General features: G+C 50.1%; 3 protein-coding genes across 4 annotated transcripts in view; all 3 read left to right on the top strand.

Annotated features, from left to right (window-relative positions):
• The window catches only part of LOC112147723 (receptor-type tyrosine-protein phosphatase F), a 112,633-nt gene extending 108,795 nt beyond the window's left edge, over window positions 1-3,838 (top strand). Inside the window, exons 29-31 of the mRNA XM_036216241.1 lie at window positions 471-625; window positions 2,026-2,161; window positions 2,329-3,838. Coding sequence (XP_036072134.1) covers window positions 471-625; window positions 2,026-2,161; window positions 2,329-2,397 — 360 coding nt within the window. The 3' untranslated portion in view covers window positions 2,398-3,838. The remainder of the gene's footprint in view (window positions 1-470; window positions 626-2,025; window positions 2,162-2,328) is intronic.
• Window positions 3,839-4,506: 668 nt separating this feature from the next.
• Window positions 4,507-6,217, top strand: LOC112147369 (la-related protein 6). Of its 2 annotated transcripts, none has more exons than XM_024273705.2 (4): window positions 4,507-4,879; window positions 4,970-5,041; window positions 5,115-5,280; window positions 5,350-6,217. In XM_024273705.2, the coding sequence occupies exons 1-4, from the start codon at window positions 4,719-4,721 to the stop codon at window positions 6,172-6,174; spliced, it is 1,224 nt and encodes a 407-aa protein (XP_024129473.1). In that variant the 5' UTR covers window positions 4,507-4,718; the 3' UTR covers window positions 6,175-6,217. The 2 variants fall into 2 exon arrangements, with proteins under 2 accessions (XP_024129473.1, XP_024129474.1); XM_024273706.2 differs by having other exon boundaries at window positions 4,511-4,889.
• Window positions 6,218-11,857: 5,640 nt separating this feature from the next.
• Window positions 11,858-14,194, top strand: LOC112147370 (neurturin). The gene is made up of 3 exons (XM_024273709.2): window positions 11,858-11,975; window positions 12,053-12,287; window positions 12,488-14,194. The coding sequence occupies exons 2-3, from the start codon at window positions 12,080-12,082 to the stop codon at window positions 12,922-12,924; spliced, it is 645 nt and encodes a 214-aa protein (XP_024129477.1). The 5' UTR covers window positions 11,858-11,975; window positions 12,053-12,079; the 3' UTR covers window positions 12,925-14,194.
• Window positions 14,195-14,231: the final 37 nt, after the last annotated feature.

A 14,231-nucleotide genomic window follows, 5' to 3' on the forward strand; every position in this document is an offset into this window, starting at 1 on the left:
GCAGAAACAGGAAGTGTTTTTATCTTCAGTTCAGTATGCAGACATGACGCTGCGGTAACTCACTTCAGGGTAGAACGGATCAGAACTTCTTGACTTAGTTTCCTCAACAACCTGACGACAACAAAAGCAAAAGCTCCACAGTGAAGTGTTTGTGTGTCAGTGTTCGTCTTCTTGTGTCTGGAGTTCAGCTGAGTTATAAATATCTCCAGCGTTGTGTTCCAGCTGCAGCGTCTGTCTTCTGATGTGTTTGTGTGTGAGCTGTTTGTTGGTTGTGTGGAACACATTTCTCTGCTTGTGTTGTTCTTCTGATACCTGCCCGGCTGCAGGAACATCCTGCAGATCTTCTGAACCTCAGATTCTCCTTGGTTTTCTTTGGTTCAGCTGTAGAGCTAAACTGCAGATGAGAGCAGTTCTCAGCAAGTAGTCTGGACCGGTTCCGTGTTCTGACGGTTTTCATTGTTTCCCGGCAGGATGGACAATCCAGAACAATCCGCCAGTTCCAATTCACGGACTGGCCCGAGCAGGGAGTGCCAAAAACTGGAGAGGGCTTCATTGATTTTATTGGACAGGTGCACAAAACCAAGGAACAGTTTGGACAGGACGGCCCCATCACGGTTCACTGCAGGTAAGGAGGAACATCAGTAAAGCGGAGGGGGTATTTAAACACTAAAATAAAGTTTTTACTCCTGACGGGAAAAAAGCATGAAGATTCAAAACCTCTATGATGAATAGAATAGGAGATCTTTATTTCTATAGCACTTTTCATAGAAAGAATCACAAAGTACTTTACAAAAAGAGCATAAAATCAAGTAAAAAAATAGAGAAATAATAAAAAAACAATAATAAAACAACTAAAAACACAATAAGACATAGTAAAACAAGGACTAAAATCAACTAAAAGCTCTCCTGAATAAAAACCTCTTGACCTGGGATTTAAAACATCAACGGAGTCGATCTGAGAGGGAGTTCCACAGACGAGGAGAAACACCTTGGAAGGAGACATCTCCTCGAGGCTTTAAGTGGGTTTTTGGAATGGTCCATAGATTTTGGTTGGAAGACCACAAGGACCGGGCCGAAAGAGTCTGGGGTTAAAAGGTCAGAGATGTATGCTGACAGTCGTGGAGTGATGTGTGTCTGTTTACTGGTTCCTGGTAAAAGCCTCGCTGCAGAGTTTTGGACGAGCTGAAGACGGTTTAGGGAGCGTTTGTTAAAACAGGTAAAAAGAGAGTTACAGTCATCTAGATGAGAAGAAATAAAAGCCTGAATAATCGTTTCTACGTCTGATCCAGACGAGATACTTTTTTAATTTTGCCACATTTCTTAGATGATAAAAACAGTCTTTTATTCTCTGTTTTGAGTGACCTCCAGGGACATGGACTTATCAAACAACACCCCAAGATTTCTGAGACTTGATTGGACAGAAGAGCTCAGAGACCAAAGGTGTTGTCTAATGGGAGGAGTTTTATTTTCTGGGACAAAAATCAACGTCTCCGTTTTCTGGGTGTTCAAGACTAAATGATTATTACACAGCCATGTTTTAATGCTTGTAAAAAACAACAGGTTTGTAGTTTGTAATTATCATTTTCCGTGAAAGAACATTAGAGCTGGATATCATCCGCTTACAAATGAAAAGAAATGTGGCTGAATTGATTAATAAGTTTGCCAAGAGGAATCAAATATAAAATGAATAAAATAGGGCCAAGTCCAGAACCCTGGGGAACGCCGCAGGTTATGTTCTCTACTGCAGAGCTTAGGGAACTGTCGATAACAATGGTACCATGTTCATCAGGAGGAAACACTGCAGATGAACCAGAGGACATGATGGAGTGAAGAATGGTCACGATGAAACTCAGAATTCATGAACATCATAACCGACTGCAGACGTGTTCATTTCTAAGCCTTCATCTCAAACTCAGATTGAAGCTTAGAGGAAAACCATCCGTTTAAAACTGTAACCCATAAACGTCGGGTTTGTTCTGGTAAGCCTGAAGAACTTCTGCTGAAGAACCTGTATGTGTCTGGCAGTGCCGGAGTCGGCCGGACCGGAGTCTTCATCACCCTCAGCATCGTGTTGGAGCGGATGAGGTACGAAGGCGTGGTCGACCTCTTCCAGACAGTGAAGACGCTTCGCACCCAGAGGCCGGCCATGGTGCAGACCGAGGTACGGCGTGCAGACGAGGGGGGAGGGGTCTGGAGTCCATCTCCCTGGTTTTCTGATGGGAGCTGGAGCTCTGGGTGTCCTTCGTCGGTGTAGAAACTAGCTGCTGCTGGAACTGTGTTTTGCTTCCAAATGAAACCGGTTCTGACTGCTGCCCTCTGCTCCCCCAGGACCAGTACCAGCTGTGCTACCGGGCCGCTCTGGAGTACCTGGGGAGCTTTGACCACTATGCAACGTAACCACTCCCATCGTGCAGCTTGACGGGCCAGACCTCGCAGGAGAGTGCCAAGTGTCCCATCTCAGCCACCATCCTCTCACCTGGTCCTCTGAACCCCCCGCAGGGGTGCAGCAGGAGACGAGGGTTTCAACCAATCACAGCGATGCCCCCGCCTTCACAAAACACCTGTGATTTTTGCTTTAAAGACGCCGCACTGACAATGGTTCTTGTACAGACGTGACGGACGCAACAGTGGGAGGAACATCCTCTGCTCCAGACGCAGCAGTGGGAGGAGCCTCCTCTGCATCTTCTCATACTTGATGTTGATCTTATGTTTAGTACTCGTGTTCTGTTCTTCATTGTAACCTTTTTATTATCAGAGTTGTGTTTTGTCTTAAACTGCCCCCCCCGGGCAGGCATTATTCTCATAATCATTGTTAGGGGTGTTTTAGCAGGGGAGTCGGGAACCTCCGTTCTCCTGGCGGCTGCTCTCAGAGTTCTGTCAGCATATATTTTTTTAATTCCTTTATGTGTCGTTGATGTTTTCCTGCTTACAGTTCCAACACTCTGATTGCCTTTTAAATGAAAGAACCGCACAGGTTCTGTTGGAACCGCTAACCCGGTAACTAATCCAAACCAGGAGAGCACAGACGTGGAAGCACATCCGTTTGTTTGTCGTCTTTGTTTGGAAACGTCCCGTTAAATGTCCGACGCCTGCGGCATCGAGGCCTTCATGCTCCGGCAGCAGAACCCGCCTGAAGAACTTCTGGACCCGCTGAACAAACGACTGATTCCAGAGTCGAGACGCTCTTCGAGGCCCCCCACACCCATCTCCTTGCCTGCATTTGTTCTGTCTGTTTTCCGGAGTGGGGGCGCGTGGACTGAGAGGAGGGGGTGTGGTCCATGCGAGCCCAGGAGACTCAGAACCTGTACAGAACCAACCATTCCTGCAAGAGCGATTCAGCCTTCTGGACTGAAACCTGCTAATGTTTTATAAAGAATAAACTCTATATAGATATATAATTATGACTGATTATATATATGTACAATTACACATAGATATATGCACAGCTTCAGAATCTATCAAGTTCTGCGGAGAATCGAGTGTCTTCATGGAAGCGCCGTCGTATCTACTGTACTACCATGTCCTACAGCATCCATCCCAACCAGGAAAACAGCACAACCCCCCATCCATCCAAACGGATTACTCCTCACTGTACAAGCACACCCCACCTCCCCCACCAGAGGGGCGTGGCCTCCTGAGCGGAGGAAGGAGGAGGGAGGGAGGGAGGCGGGACTTGGACGGCTTCATTTTTACCTTGTGAATGCTTCGTGCTGTAGGAACTAAACCTGTTGTACACAGTCTGTTTTTTCTATTTGTTAATAAAGACCGGAAAAGAAAATGTTGATGAAAAAACGTTGATGTCAATAAAGTTAAATGATTGGGGTTTTTTTTTTACAAATGCTGGTCTTGTTTTGTTTTCTGCTGGTGTTTCTCCTCTGAGGCTCGCCAACCTTTTCCTGGAGCTCGTCTGTGATTGGATGTTTCAGACGGCGTTCGGCTGTTTCTCAAACGCATCAGAGATGCTTCCTTCATTTTAAAAGATTCCTCGACAACCAGAATGTGGTTGCAGTATTTGGTCACCATGGCAACTTGAAACCGAAGAACATCAACATGGATGATTCCTTTTAGGCGTTCTTAGCCCCCGCAGGACTGACAGTGGTTGGTTCCGGCTGACCTGCAGACACGTTTACCGAGCTGAATGAGACGTGGATGTTTAGGAAACTTAAATATCAGATTGCTATTTCCTCTTTTCTGGAATCCTGAGTTTTCTTTCTGAAAGTTGGGAGCCCGTCTGGGCGGTTCTGTTCTGAATTGTTCTGTGAGCGGCTTTTGGGGGGGGGAGATATTCATGATCTCTGCTGCTTTGCAGAGTTCTCCATCACAAGTTTCCCACAGTGTTTGGGTTGGGCGGCGAGCGCCGTCTGAGAGTCCACCGGGGCAGCCCCCGCCGCCGCTCACATGAAGACGTGAAGCTCTGGGAGGCTTTTCCTGCGGCCGTGCTGCTCTGCTGTTGCCATGGAGACAGAATCCTACAAATCTGACCAAAGCAGTTGAAGTTTGAAAAAGTATTTCTGAAATCTCCTTTGTTGCACTTCAATCACAAAGTGACTTTTTCCCACAGAATGTTTTTCTGAGTGAGGACGTCATGAGCTTCTCCTCCTCAGAAACCTGCAGCAGCTCTGTACTTCATCACACCTGGAGGTTTTAGTTTCATGTCCAGCTCATGAAGAGCTGTTCTTTCAGTCTGTCACGCAGCGTGCAGCCAGAGTTACGTGCAGATGAGAAGAACCGAAGCAGGACTTTGCACCTTCAGCAGCTTCTGGACTCTTTGGTCCGAGCTTCATCTCAGAACCTCGGCTAGAATGAGCTCAGAGCTTCTCAGCATGTTGGCATGGTTTCAGATGAAGAACTTCAGCGGCCTGTTGGAGACGCACAGGAAGTAGCAGCATGTAGATTCCAGCATTTTACGAACGTTTATTGTGGATTCTGCAGCATCAACTGACGTCAACAATCTCCATTTCTGCTGCAGTGACTCCATGAGTTCAGCTGGTTTTTCCAGGAAACCGTCCGACTTTTCAGAAACCATGAGTCTTCTTAACAGGTATGAACGCCACCTCGCTGCTCATCTGTGTTGCTGGCTTGTGTCGTGACGGGGGCGGGGTCATGTGTCGTAGAGATGGTGTACAGACAGGCTGTGGAGACGGCCTGCTCCTGAAGATCAGAGCACGGCTGGAGGAGATGTTCACTGACGCTCACCTGGCGGAGGACGGCTTCCTGCTGAAACACCTGCAGAGCAGGAACGGCTTCGTCAGCCTCAAGCTGCTCACCTGTCTGAAGAAGGTAGCGTTCAGCGGTTTACTGTCCAGCTGTATGAATGAGAATGAGGCTGAGTCTCTCCGTTTGCTGCAGATAAAGACCCTGACACCAGACTGGCACGTGACCCTGGAAGCTGCTCTGTCCTCTGACCTGCTGGAGGTGAACGATGAACGCACCAAGTTGAGGCGCAAACGGCCGCTTCCCCAATGGCTGCTGTGTTCTCCTACCAGCAAACTGCTGCTCATCTGTAACGCCGCCGAGGAGCAGAGCAGGAGGGCGGAGCATCACTCCCTCCTCCAGACGCTACTCCAGAAGTTGGGCCTTTCGGACAGCATTTCTGCCCTCTGGATTCTGATTCCCGGTGAGGAGCTTCCCAAAGAGCTCCAGTGCTACACCAAACGCCACCAGGAGCTGGGCCAGCACGCGTGCACGGTGGTGAAGTTTGACCTTCTGGAGAAGGTCAGAAGGGCGTTCAGAGACCTGCAAGGAGAGGGCTTAAGAGTCGTAGCTTTGGGATGCAAGTCGATGTGTAACTTCAGCAAACCTCCACCCAGGGAGGAGACAAACACGCCACAAGATGAGGACAGAAGTCCTGAAATGACGCTCAGTCCACCTGAACGATCTTCACCTGCGGAGCTCCATGAGGTTCAGACAGAACCGGATCCGCTGGAAGACATCAAACTGGGGACGTTCCCCCCCGACTGTGACGTCTGCTCCTGGGGTCAGAATGATGACCTACCCGCCAACATGTGCTTCGGAGACGCCAGCGACGAGTGTCCGTGGGTTCTGAGGCGCAGATCCACAGCCAGACACTCGGCGCCCAAAACGCTGAGAGTGCTGCGGCAGCCTCTTGGTCCTGATGGTGGGAGGGGCTTTGATCCCAAAAGGAGGGATCAGACCACAGTTTTACCTTCATGACACTGAAATTCTTTACAGTGATAATAAACAGATTTGTTGAGAAGTGGAGGTGTTGAGTGCAGTTACTCGTGGCTGACAGAAGAGGGCAGCATCTGTCTGCTCTCTCTTCAGGAGCAGAGCTGCAGTTCTGCAGGTAAACATGAGTGTTCAGGCGGGTGGAGATGCATCCATCCACCTCGGCTCCTCAGACAGAGAAGGCCTTCATTATAGCTGCATCCTCCTCACAAACTTAGTTTAGACTGGAAGAGGCAGCTTTCCGCTGACGGACACCACGCTTGGCAGCAGGCGACTCGGCCAATCATCAAACCGCATATTGTGCAAGTGGAGCAGCAGCGTTTCTGCTTTACTTCCAGCCGTTCTAATGACACCTCCACTGCTTCGGTCTGTTTATAGTGTGACTGATTGAGGGCTTCCTTAAAATCTTGGCCAAACTTAAACAAAATGTGTTTCCTCACTTCCCCACGCCCAGTGGAAAGGTTCAATCGGCCCAGCGTGGCGCTCCGTCCTATGGAAATTGGAAACATACTTTATTGTTTTGTTTTTCTCATGTGTTCAAACGTCGGCGTGGTTCCGTGATCTGGTCGACCGAGCCCTTCGTCAGAATGTGACTCGGTTCTGCCGGTAACAACTTTGAAGGCTGAAAAACCGACACATCTGTGGACAATCTGCACAGAGATGAAATGTTCCTGCTGCTGTCAGGAAATGTTTCTGCCCCGTTCGCTCCGTCTGGGCCAGAGATGTGGAGCGGCCTTCCGCTGGACTCGAACGTGTCACGTTTCTTGATGTTCCACCTGCTGGTGAGGAACCAGGCCAACAGCAGCTCCTCATGAAGGAGTCCCCCCCACACCAACGCAGGAGCTGCAGCTCGTCTGCTTCACGCCACCGATGCAAAAGTGGCGTTTGTTTAGAAAGTGGGAGTGAGTCACGCCGCCAGAATGAACGGAGTCACTCGTTTCCTGTTGGGATTCTAGCTTCATTTCTCTGTCATGAGGGGGGGGGGCGCTTCTCTTTCCATCAGCAGTTACACGCCGGCTCACGCTGAACCTGTGGGGCGGAGCTTCCCTGACCCCCACACACACCTGACGCATTCGCTCCGGACCAGCCGTGTGTTTAAGCGGCGGCCGACGGCGCTCGACCATCTGCTCCTCATTTGCAGCTCGGGGGCTCCAGAGGTAAAACGCTGAAGAATGCGAGATCCTCAACAACAACATCCCCGCTTTTATCTGCGGCCAACTGTAGATTTAATCACAAAGTACCTTCGCCGCGATAATTCCATCTGAACGGGGTTAATTTGGTCTTTGCTCGTTTAAGCCAATTGTCAACTTTCCTAATTCCTCCTAAAAGATTGGAAAAGTGTGTGCAGCAGACCCCGGCCCATCTGAGGTTATTACCAAATGGCAAACGCTTAAGACGGCGGGCTCTCCCGCGGCAGAAGGTGAGCGTAAGCTGGTGGCCGGGCCAAAGCATCCTTCAGGGCTCCTGGTGTTAGAGCCAGAAAGATTAACATATCAGGAGTAATCCGACTCGGCCCACAAGCACAACTATGGAGGAGGAGGAGCAACCTTTGAGGGGGGAAGGCAGACAGGCATCAGAGAGGAGCTCTGTGCTCCACTTACGGTAACCACGCTCTCCCTCCTCACCACCACCCATCCTCTCCGCCCGCAGACGTCCGTCGTCGGAGCTGAGCAGAAGACCTGCTGCTGGAAGGAGAAGGTAAGATGTTTGCTGAGCGGACGGGGCCAAAGTGAAGGCCGCTGAACCTCAGCGCCGCTGCATTCTTCTGTTTCAGGGTGAAGCTTTTGCAGCGAACTGAGGAGCGGGAGTTTCCTGAACTTTGAATGGATCGCTCCGACACAATCCAAGCCGTCAGTCAGAGGAGCGCTGATCTCCCAGATTTCCTCTATGGAAGTGTAACCATGAAACATAAATAAGAGCTTCAGGACCCTCCCAAACCTGCCAGACCAGGATGACTTTGTTGAGGAGAAGCAGGAGTCCTGACTTCAGCGCTCGGCTGTGATGAGGATGGACTCACCCCGCCAGCACTTGCCTGAGGAGGTCAGCTGAAGACGACGCCACGCAGCTAAGTCTGGATTAGCCGGCCGAACGGTAAGGACAGCGCATCTCCTTTTGTTAGTTTAAGCTTCAGCTTAGGTGGGAAGGCGTTAGGCGCTGCTGCTGACAGAGATGCCTCCCTAAGTGCTTGAGTGGCAGAAAACACACGTTGGATTATCTGTATCAACAAGCGGTGCTGGCTGCAGCCGCATGACAGCGGCGCTCTGGCACGGCATGTCTGTGGTTTGCACAGATCTGCAGGGCCGTGCCATGCTGGAACCAAAATAAACCCCTCCACTGTGATTTCTGGATTTCACCACTCACAAGTTTATTTGCTTGGTGGGAAATGCGATCTTTCCCCTCACTGCTCCAACGCATTTTCACAAACTGGCTCTCTAAACACTCGTTTGTGCTGCGAGAAGCCGTTTCTCTGAAACCATGAGGCTTCAGATCGACTCGGATGGATTCTCTGCGACCTGAAGGTCAGTGCGAAGATGAGGAGGCGCGGATCATTCTGGACCAGCAGAAGCCGCATCAGAGTTCTAGAGTTTACCCAACTTTCCGGTCTGATCTCCACTGGAGACGATCATATCTGAGATGACACCCCCGCCCCCCTCCCCATCATTTCTCCTTTTGTGTTCTGCTGAAATACATCAGCAGAAATAATGAGTCTGATTATGGAGGCTGAGGGTGCAGGAGAATGTCATAGCTCAGATGTCTGAGCTTGCTTGTGCTTGCTCATCTCACTGCGTGCCAGATGGTCTTCAACCTTTTGTAACAGAAACACTGACATGTTTGACATGGGTTTAGAGGGGATGCTCCTGCGCTAAAAGAGGATCTGGCACACAGGGATTAGCAGCCGGAATAGCAGCTCATTTCTTTAGAAAGTAGCCCGGACAACATGCAGGTTGCTCACACAAACAACCGCCGAGCCAGACTGTCTGTGAAACCGGCTCCTTCCGAGCGAAGCGGAGCCGCCGCAGAACCGTGAATCTGTGCGTGTTTGTTCACCTCGCAGGTTTGAGCCGCCATGTTCGTGTGAGGCAGTCAGGTCACTGGATTAATCTGCATTAATCTGCATTAATCCCTAAGACATGATAGTGGGACTTCTATGGCAAAATTAAAGCTTTTTAAGCCACTTACTCACCCACCCTGACTAACCCTTTATACAACACATTTGTAAGCCTTCAGGGCCATAAATCCTTTCTCTTATTGAGGAACTCCAGAGTTTATTTTTGAAACTTTTCCAGATTTAACATCATAAAACCGAATCCTTTCCTCTGGAGGAATCTCTGCTGAAGCTGCAGCAGACGCAGGTGCACCGCCGCCACACGTCTGACCTTCCAGCAGAAACACGCCAGAGGCGGGTTCTCTGCTGGCTAAACAGAACCACCAGAATCCGGTTCAGAATCCACAGAATGCGCCATCTCACCCAGAGACATTTTCTTAGACGATCAACGCCAGCTTTGTCACTAACGAGCAACAGCCTCGTTTTAATTACCATCTGGTTACCCAGGAACACCGCGTGGCCCAACTGATGTGGCTGACCAGCAAAATTACAGCGTTCCTCGCTCGCACTCGAACCCAGGCCGCATTTAGAAACGCTCAGGAAGACGTGACAGCAAACCTGCCGCTGTGAGAGGCAGACGCTCTTCTGGGGGGGCGCCCTAACTCCTGAGTTTGAGGTGTTGGGGGGATTAACGGCACCGTCTCTGCAGCCAGGTGTTGATCCACGTGACTGCAGATAAACCCTGCAGCTTTAGCGCTAATCCTGCTCTGATCTTTGGAATATGTCCCTGCTACCTTCTCCAAGCACTGTGGAGCTGTCCTCAGGTGATGCTCACTTATGGGGGGAGGAAAGGCAGGCCGTCGGGCTGAGAGATGCTCAGCCTGGACCTCCTCCAGGACGGACGAGACAGAAGGTTACCCCAGCTGCACAAAAAGAGCTGGAAGTGGGGATTTTGTGGGGGTGACTCAATCAGAACCAGGGAAAATGCACGGCCCCCGGCAGGCTGTAAAAGTTGACATCTTCCTCCTTGCAGCATAAAGAACCTCTTCATCCTGTCGTGTGATCCGGCTGCAGTCGGGCCACTCTGGGCCCGATCCAAGCAAGCTGACAAGAGCCCCCCCTTTCTGCTGCCTCCATTCACAGACACCCCCTTATCTTCCTCTGCCTCATCTTCCTCGGGCTGTGGGGGGGGCTCCGCCGCTGTAAATGCATTAGCAGCAGCTTAGCTGCAGCGCTGACCCAATTACTCCTTGAAAGCATCAACTTTATTGTGTGTTTGAGATAATGCGATCTTTGATAAGCAACAAGAGCGCGGTTGAAGCCGAGGGAGCGCGCTGCGCGTGTCGCCGCATACATAATGCCTCAGGAATGGCTTTGAATTCTGGGTTCTCCCTTCAGCCGCCTGAGGAGCTGCAGGAGCTGCTCCCCGTCTGCTCCTCCTCAGGTGAGCAGAAGCCACCCGTGGAGACGTCCGGTCCTGCGCTCCGGTTCCACCTCCACAGGAGCGTGCACGGGCACATCGCTGCTCACATGCTTTTGTGCGAGCCAGACATGTCGAGGATGTGTGGGAGCGGGTTCAGCTCTTCTGCACTTTCATGTCTGTGTTTGAGGATGGATTTTCCTGCTGCCGGAGTCCTCTGGGGCTGCTCCCCGATGCTCCTCTCCGTCTGCAGCGCTCTTTCCACAGGAAAACATCCCAGCAGCTTTTTCCCATCAGCCTCTGTGTTTTTATGTCCACAGCAGCTGCAGATATTAAACTCTCTGCTTATTAATCCTCCGTGACCATTTGAACAAGCAGCAGAACGCTCTCTGACGCTTTTATTGTTGCACAGATGTCACTAATGTGTTCCTGACTGGAGCAATTAAGACATTTCAGAGGAGCTGTCTCAGCCTCCGAGTTGAACAGATGATTGTTTTATCAAACGCGCTGACGGATCGCTGCTCTCCTCTGTAATTGTCACTAACTAGTAAAGGAAAGCAATGAGCTCATGCGAGCCGGCTTCAGGCTCCTGGAGCTTCAGCTGGAGGTGCTCCGAGTTCAGCCAAAAGAAGCAGAGAGATGTTCAGCGAGACATCTCCAAACCTTCAGCTTTACGTCAAATGAGGTTTTTCTGGGCCGTGTTTGGGTTTCAGACGAAGGCCAAACTCGTCAGACCCATATGGAGTTATGAGTCAAGCTTTGACTGACAGGACGGGTTCTACCTGTTTATATGCTGTTTATACCGCTGCAGCCCATGCGAGCCGTTTGTTTTCCCTCAGCTTCATCCAAACATTCAGTCAGGGGGAACTATAATTGGCTTTAAGTCCCTCTTTACACTTTCTTTGTCTCATTTGAGAGTTTTGGTGAAGCTGTGCTGACATCCAGATCAGTTTGTGTTATGATGATGGGAAGGAGACGACTCTGTGGCGTCTGCTCGTCCTGTGACGAGAAGTCAGAAAGAACCTTTTAAACACCAGCGATGAGACGGCGCCTCCGGGGGGGGGGCTGTGGCACGAGGCCTCGTCGGTCAGCGTGGTCAGGATATTCTGCCTCTCAAGAGAAAGAAAATTCACTCAGAGAGTTGAAAGCGTGTGAATCGGCTGTCAGGCGGGGAAATGCGGCGAGCGTCTTTTCTTCCGGCACTCAGCGTTCAGCGCGGCGCTCTCAGGTGTCAGCAGGAACCGTGAACCCACTCAGACTGAAGATGAGGAGAAAAACAGACGAGAAAGAGCTGCAGGTCGGGGTTGTGATGGAACAAAGGTGGACGCCTCGTTTCTCTGCTCCAACGCCGCGGCGGCGGACGCTTTTCCTGACTGACAGTGTCTTTGTCTCTGCAGGGTTTCAATGCTCCTCCACGTTCTAAGATGAAGTTATGGAAAGGTGCTACTTTTGCCTTCGTGCTCTGTGGCGCAGCCCTGACCATCGTCCTCGTTAGAAACACCGCAGAGCTGACACTCCAGACTCGGCCGCCGCCCTCAGAGTCGTCTCTGACTGAAGCCAAAGCGCCGGTGGGAGCTCTCCGCCGGAGGGTCCGCTCTACAGGAAACAACATGAACTCGCTCCTCTCAGAGTGTAAGGCCTGCTGCTCGTGTCTGTGTGAAGTCAGGTGTGCCTGGTGTGGAGGTGACGGCAAAGGCCGTCTCACACGCATCCATCAGCTCTCATCAGGAGAGCGAGTTACACAAACAACGGCAGCTCCATCTGTTTGAACCCGTTCTGCAGAAACACACCTGACAGGTATCCTCACCGCTGGTGTTTGTGTCCTCTTCCAGTTTCCATGATGTTCCAGAGCTTCACGGAGAGCGAGCTCCAGCACGTGGTTGGAAATCTGTTGGACAGGAAGAGACGGAGGAGCCAGCCCCCCCTCCACCACAGCCAGGCCTCCCGGACTAAGAGAGCCCGGAAGCCCAGGCCCTGCGACCTGCGGAAGCTGGTCCTGAAGGTGAGCGAGCTGGGCCTGGGCTACGAGAGCGACGAGGAGATGGTTCTGAAGTACTGCAGCGGCAGGTGCACGGCCCACCGGCAGAACTACGACCTCACCATGAGGCACATGGTCCAGACGGCCTTCCAAAACCGCCGCAGGGACAAGGTGAGCAGCGGGCCGTGCTGCCGGCCGACGGCCTTCGAGGAGGCGCTCACCTTCCTGGACAACCGGAGCCGCTACCACATCATTCAGAACGTGTCTGCCAAGAACTGTGGCTGCGTATGACCCGTGGGAAGGGCGGGGCCGGGGGACGTCACAGCAGAACGCCCTCAGCAAACTGCATTGAATGTTAGCGCGCATGTCGCCGCCCTGTAGGCTGGATCGGGAACAGCTAGTGTGACGTCCAAAGAGGGGTGACTGCTGGAACCAAAGAGACTTCTGGGTAGTGACGCTGATGGTGTCTCCGGGGAGCTGTGGGCGGGAACACAGCACTGCCGTAAGCTGGCGGTCAGTGCGCCGCAGGTTGACCCAACCTGATCGTTTTCAGGGTCAAGGCGACAAAATTCACATGAAGAAGAAGCAGCTAGCGGACAGAAACGTCTGAGGAGCTCGAACTGTTGCTGCCAAAGACCGGCTGATGTGCGGCTGCTGCACAGAGAGCAGCTCCCCCCCGAAGACTACAGACAATCATGTTGAGTAGCTGCAGGTTTGATACCCATTTTAAATGTTTGTGTTTTATATACGGATGCTGTGTAGACTCCTATAAAGTGATTTTTGTGCCACCATATCGCAAGCAAAAGTCAGATTTGAGATCCAAATGTTCTAAATTTGAAACAAAATGGAAACCGGTAAGAAAAAAAAAAATCATAATTTGCAAATAAAAATATTTAAAATTTGCTCTAAAAACTTTTTTTTGCTTTCAAAACATATTTTTGCTATAGCAGCACAAACGTCTTTGGATGCTTTGCGCCTCATCTGGCTTTCGCCCTACCTACCACTGATTTTGCGTTGACACGTTTTTTTTGTTTCCTGTAATGTTTGTGCCAGCCGGCTGATTGGTCTAGATTTTATCCAATCGAATCACCATATTTATTTAACATAGTGTCTGTTACCGAGGCTCAAATGACCAACAGGCTCTTTTACCCTCGACCATTTAAAAAAAATCAATACCTTTTTTTTCTTGTTTTTTTAGCATTGATTACATTTTATTTTGTCAAATTTGTGAATTTATGGCTGAGAATCTCCTGAAACTGTAGAATAAACTGAAAAAGTTTATATTCTGACGTTACACTAAACAAGCCTGTGTGATCTATGAATCATCCGGAGCAAAATATTGGTAAAAAGTTTGATTTTCTTTCAAATCTGTTTTAAAAAATAAAAAAAGTACACGTTACCATCTGCTGCATGACGGTGTTTTTGGATTAGTTTAACATCAGTAGTGAGGAAAATAATGATGGTCAACTTAATTTATCAGCAGAAGAAATGTCATTTTTAACTTTTAAAGTTCATTTTCACAGTGACTTGTTTCTAAGAATTCATGTTTCCTTTGTGCAAAGTAAAAAAAATATATATTCATGAAAAAAATGAAACTT

Source organism: Oryzias melastigma, linkage group LG17 (genome assembly GCF_002922805.2).
Source record: "Oryzias melastigma strain HK-1 linkage group LG17, ASM292280v2, whole genome shotgun sequence".
In the NCBI taxonomy this organism is placed as follows: Eukaryota; Metazoa; Chordata; class Actinopteri; order Beloniformes; family Adrianichthyidae; genus Oryzias; species Oryzias melastigma.

Bases quoted from the DNA above. Each gene is read 5' to 3' on its own strand.
- LOC112147369 (XM_024273705.2), top strand. From the start codon at position 4,719: ATGAGAAGAACCGAAGCAGGACTTTGCACCTTCAGCAGCTTCTGGACT. The intron at 4,880-4,969 runs GTAGCAGCATGT...TTTCTGCTGCAG, and splicing joins CTGTTGGAGACGCACAGGAA to TGACTCCATGAGTTCAGCTG. The intron at 5,281-5,349 runs GTAGCGTTCAGC...CGTTTGCTGCAG, and splicing joins TGCTCACCTGTCTGAAGAAG to ATAAAGACCCTGACACCAGA.
- LOC112147370 (XM_024273709.2), top strand. From the start codon at position 12,080: ATGAAGTTATGGAAAGGTGCTACTTTTGCCTTCGTGCTCTGTGGCGCA. The intron at 12,288-12,487 runs GTAAGGCCTGCT...GTCCTCTTCCAG, and splicing joins GAACTCGCTCCTCTCAGAGT to TTTCCATGATGTTCCAGAGC.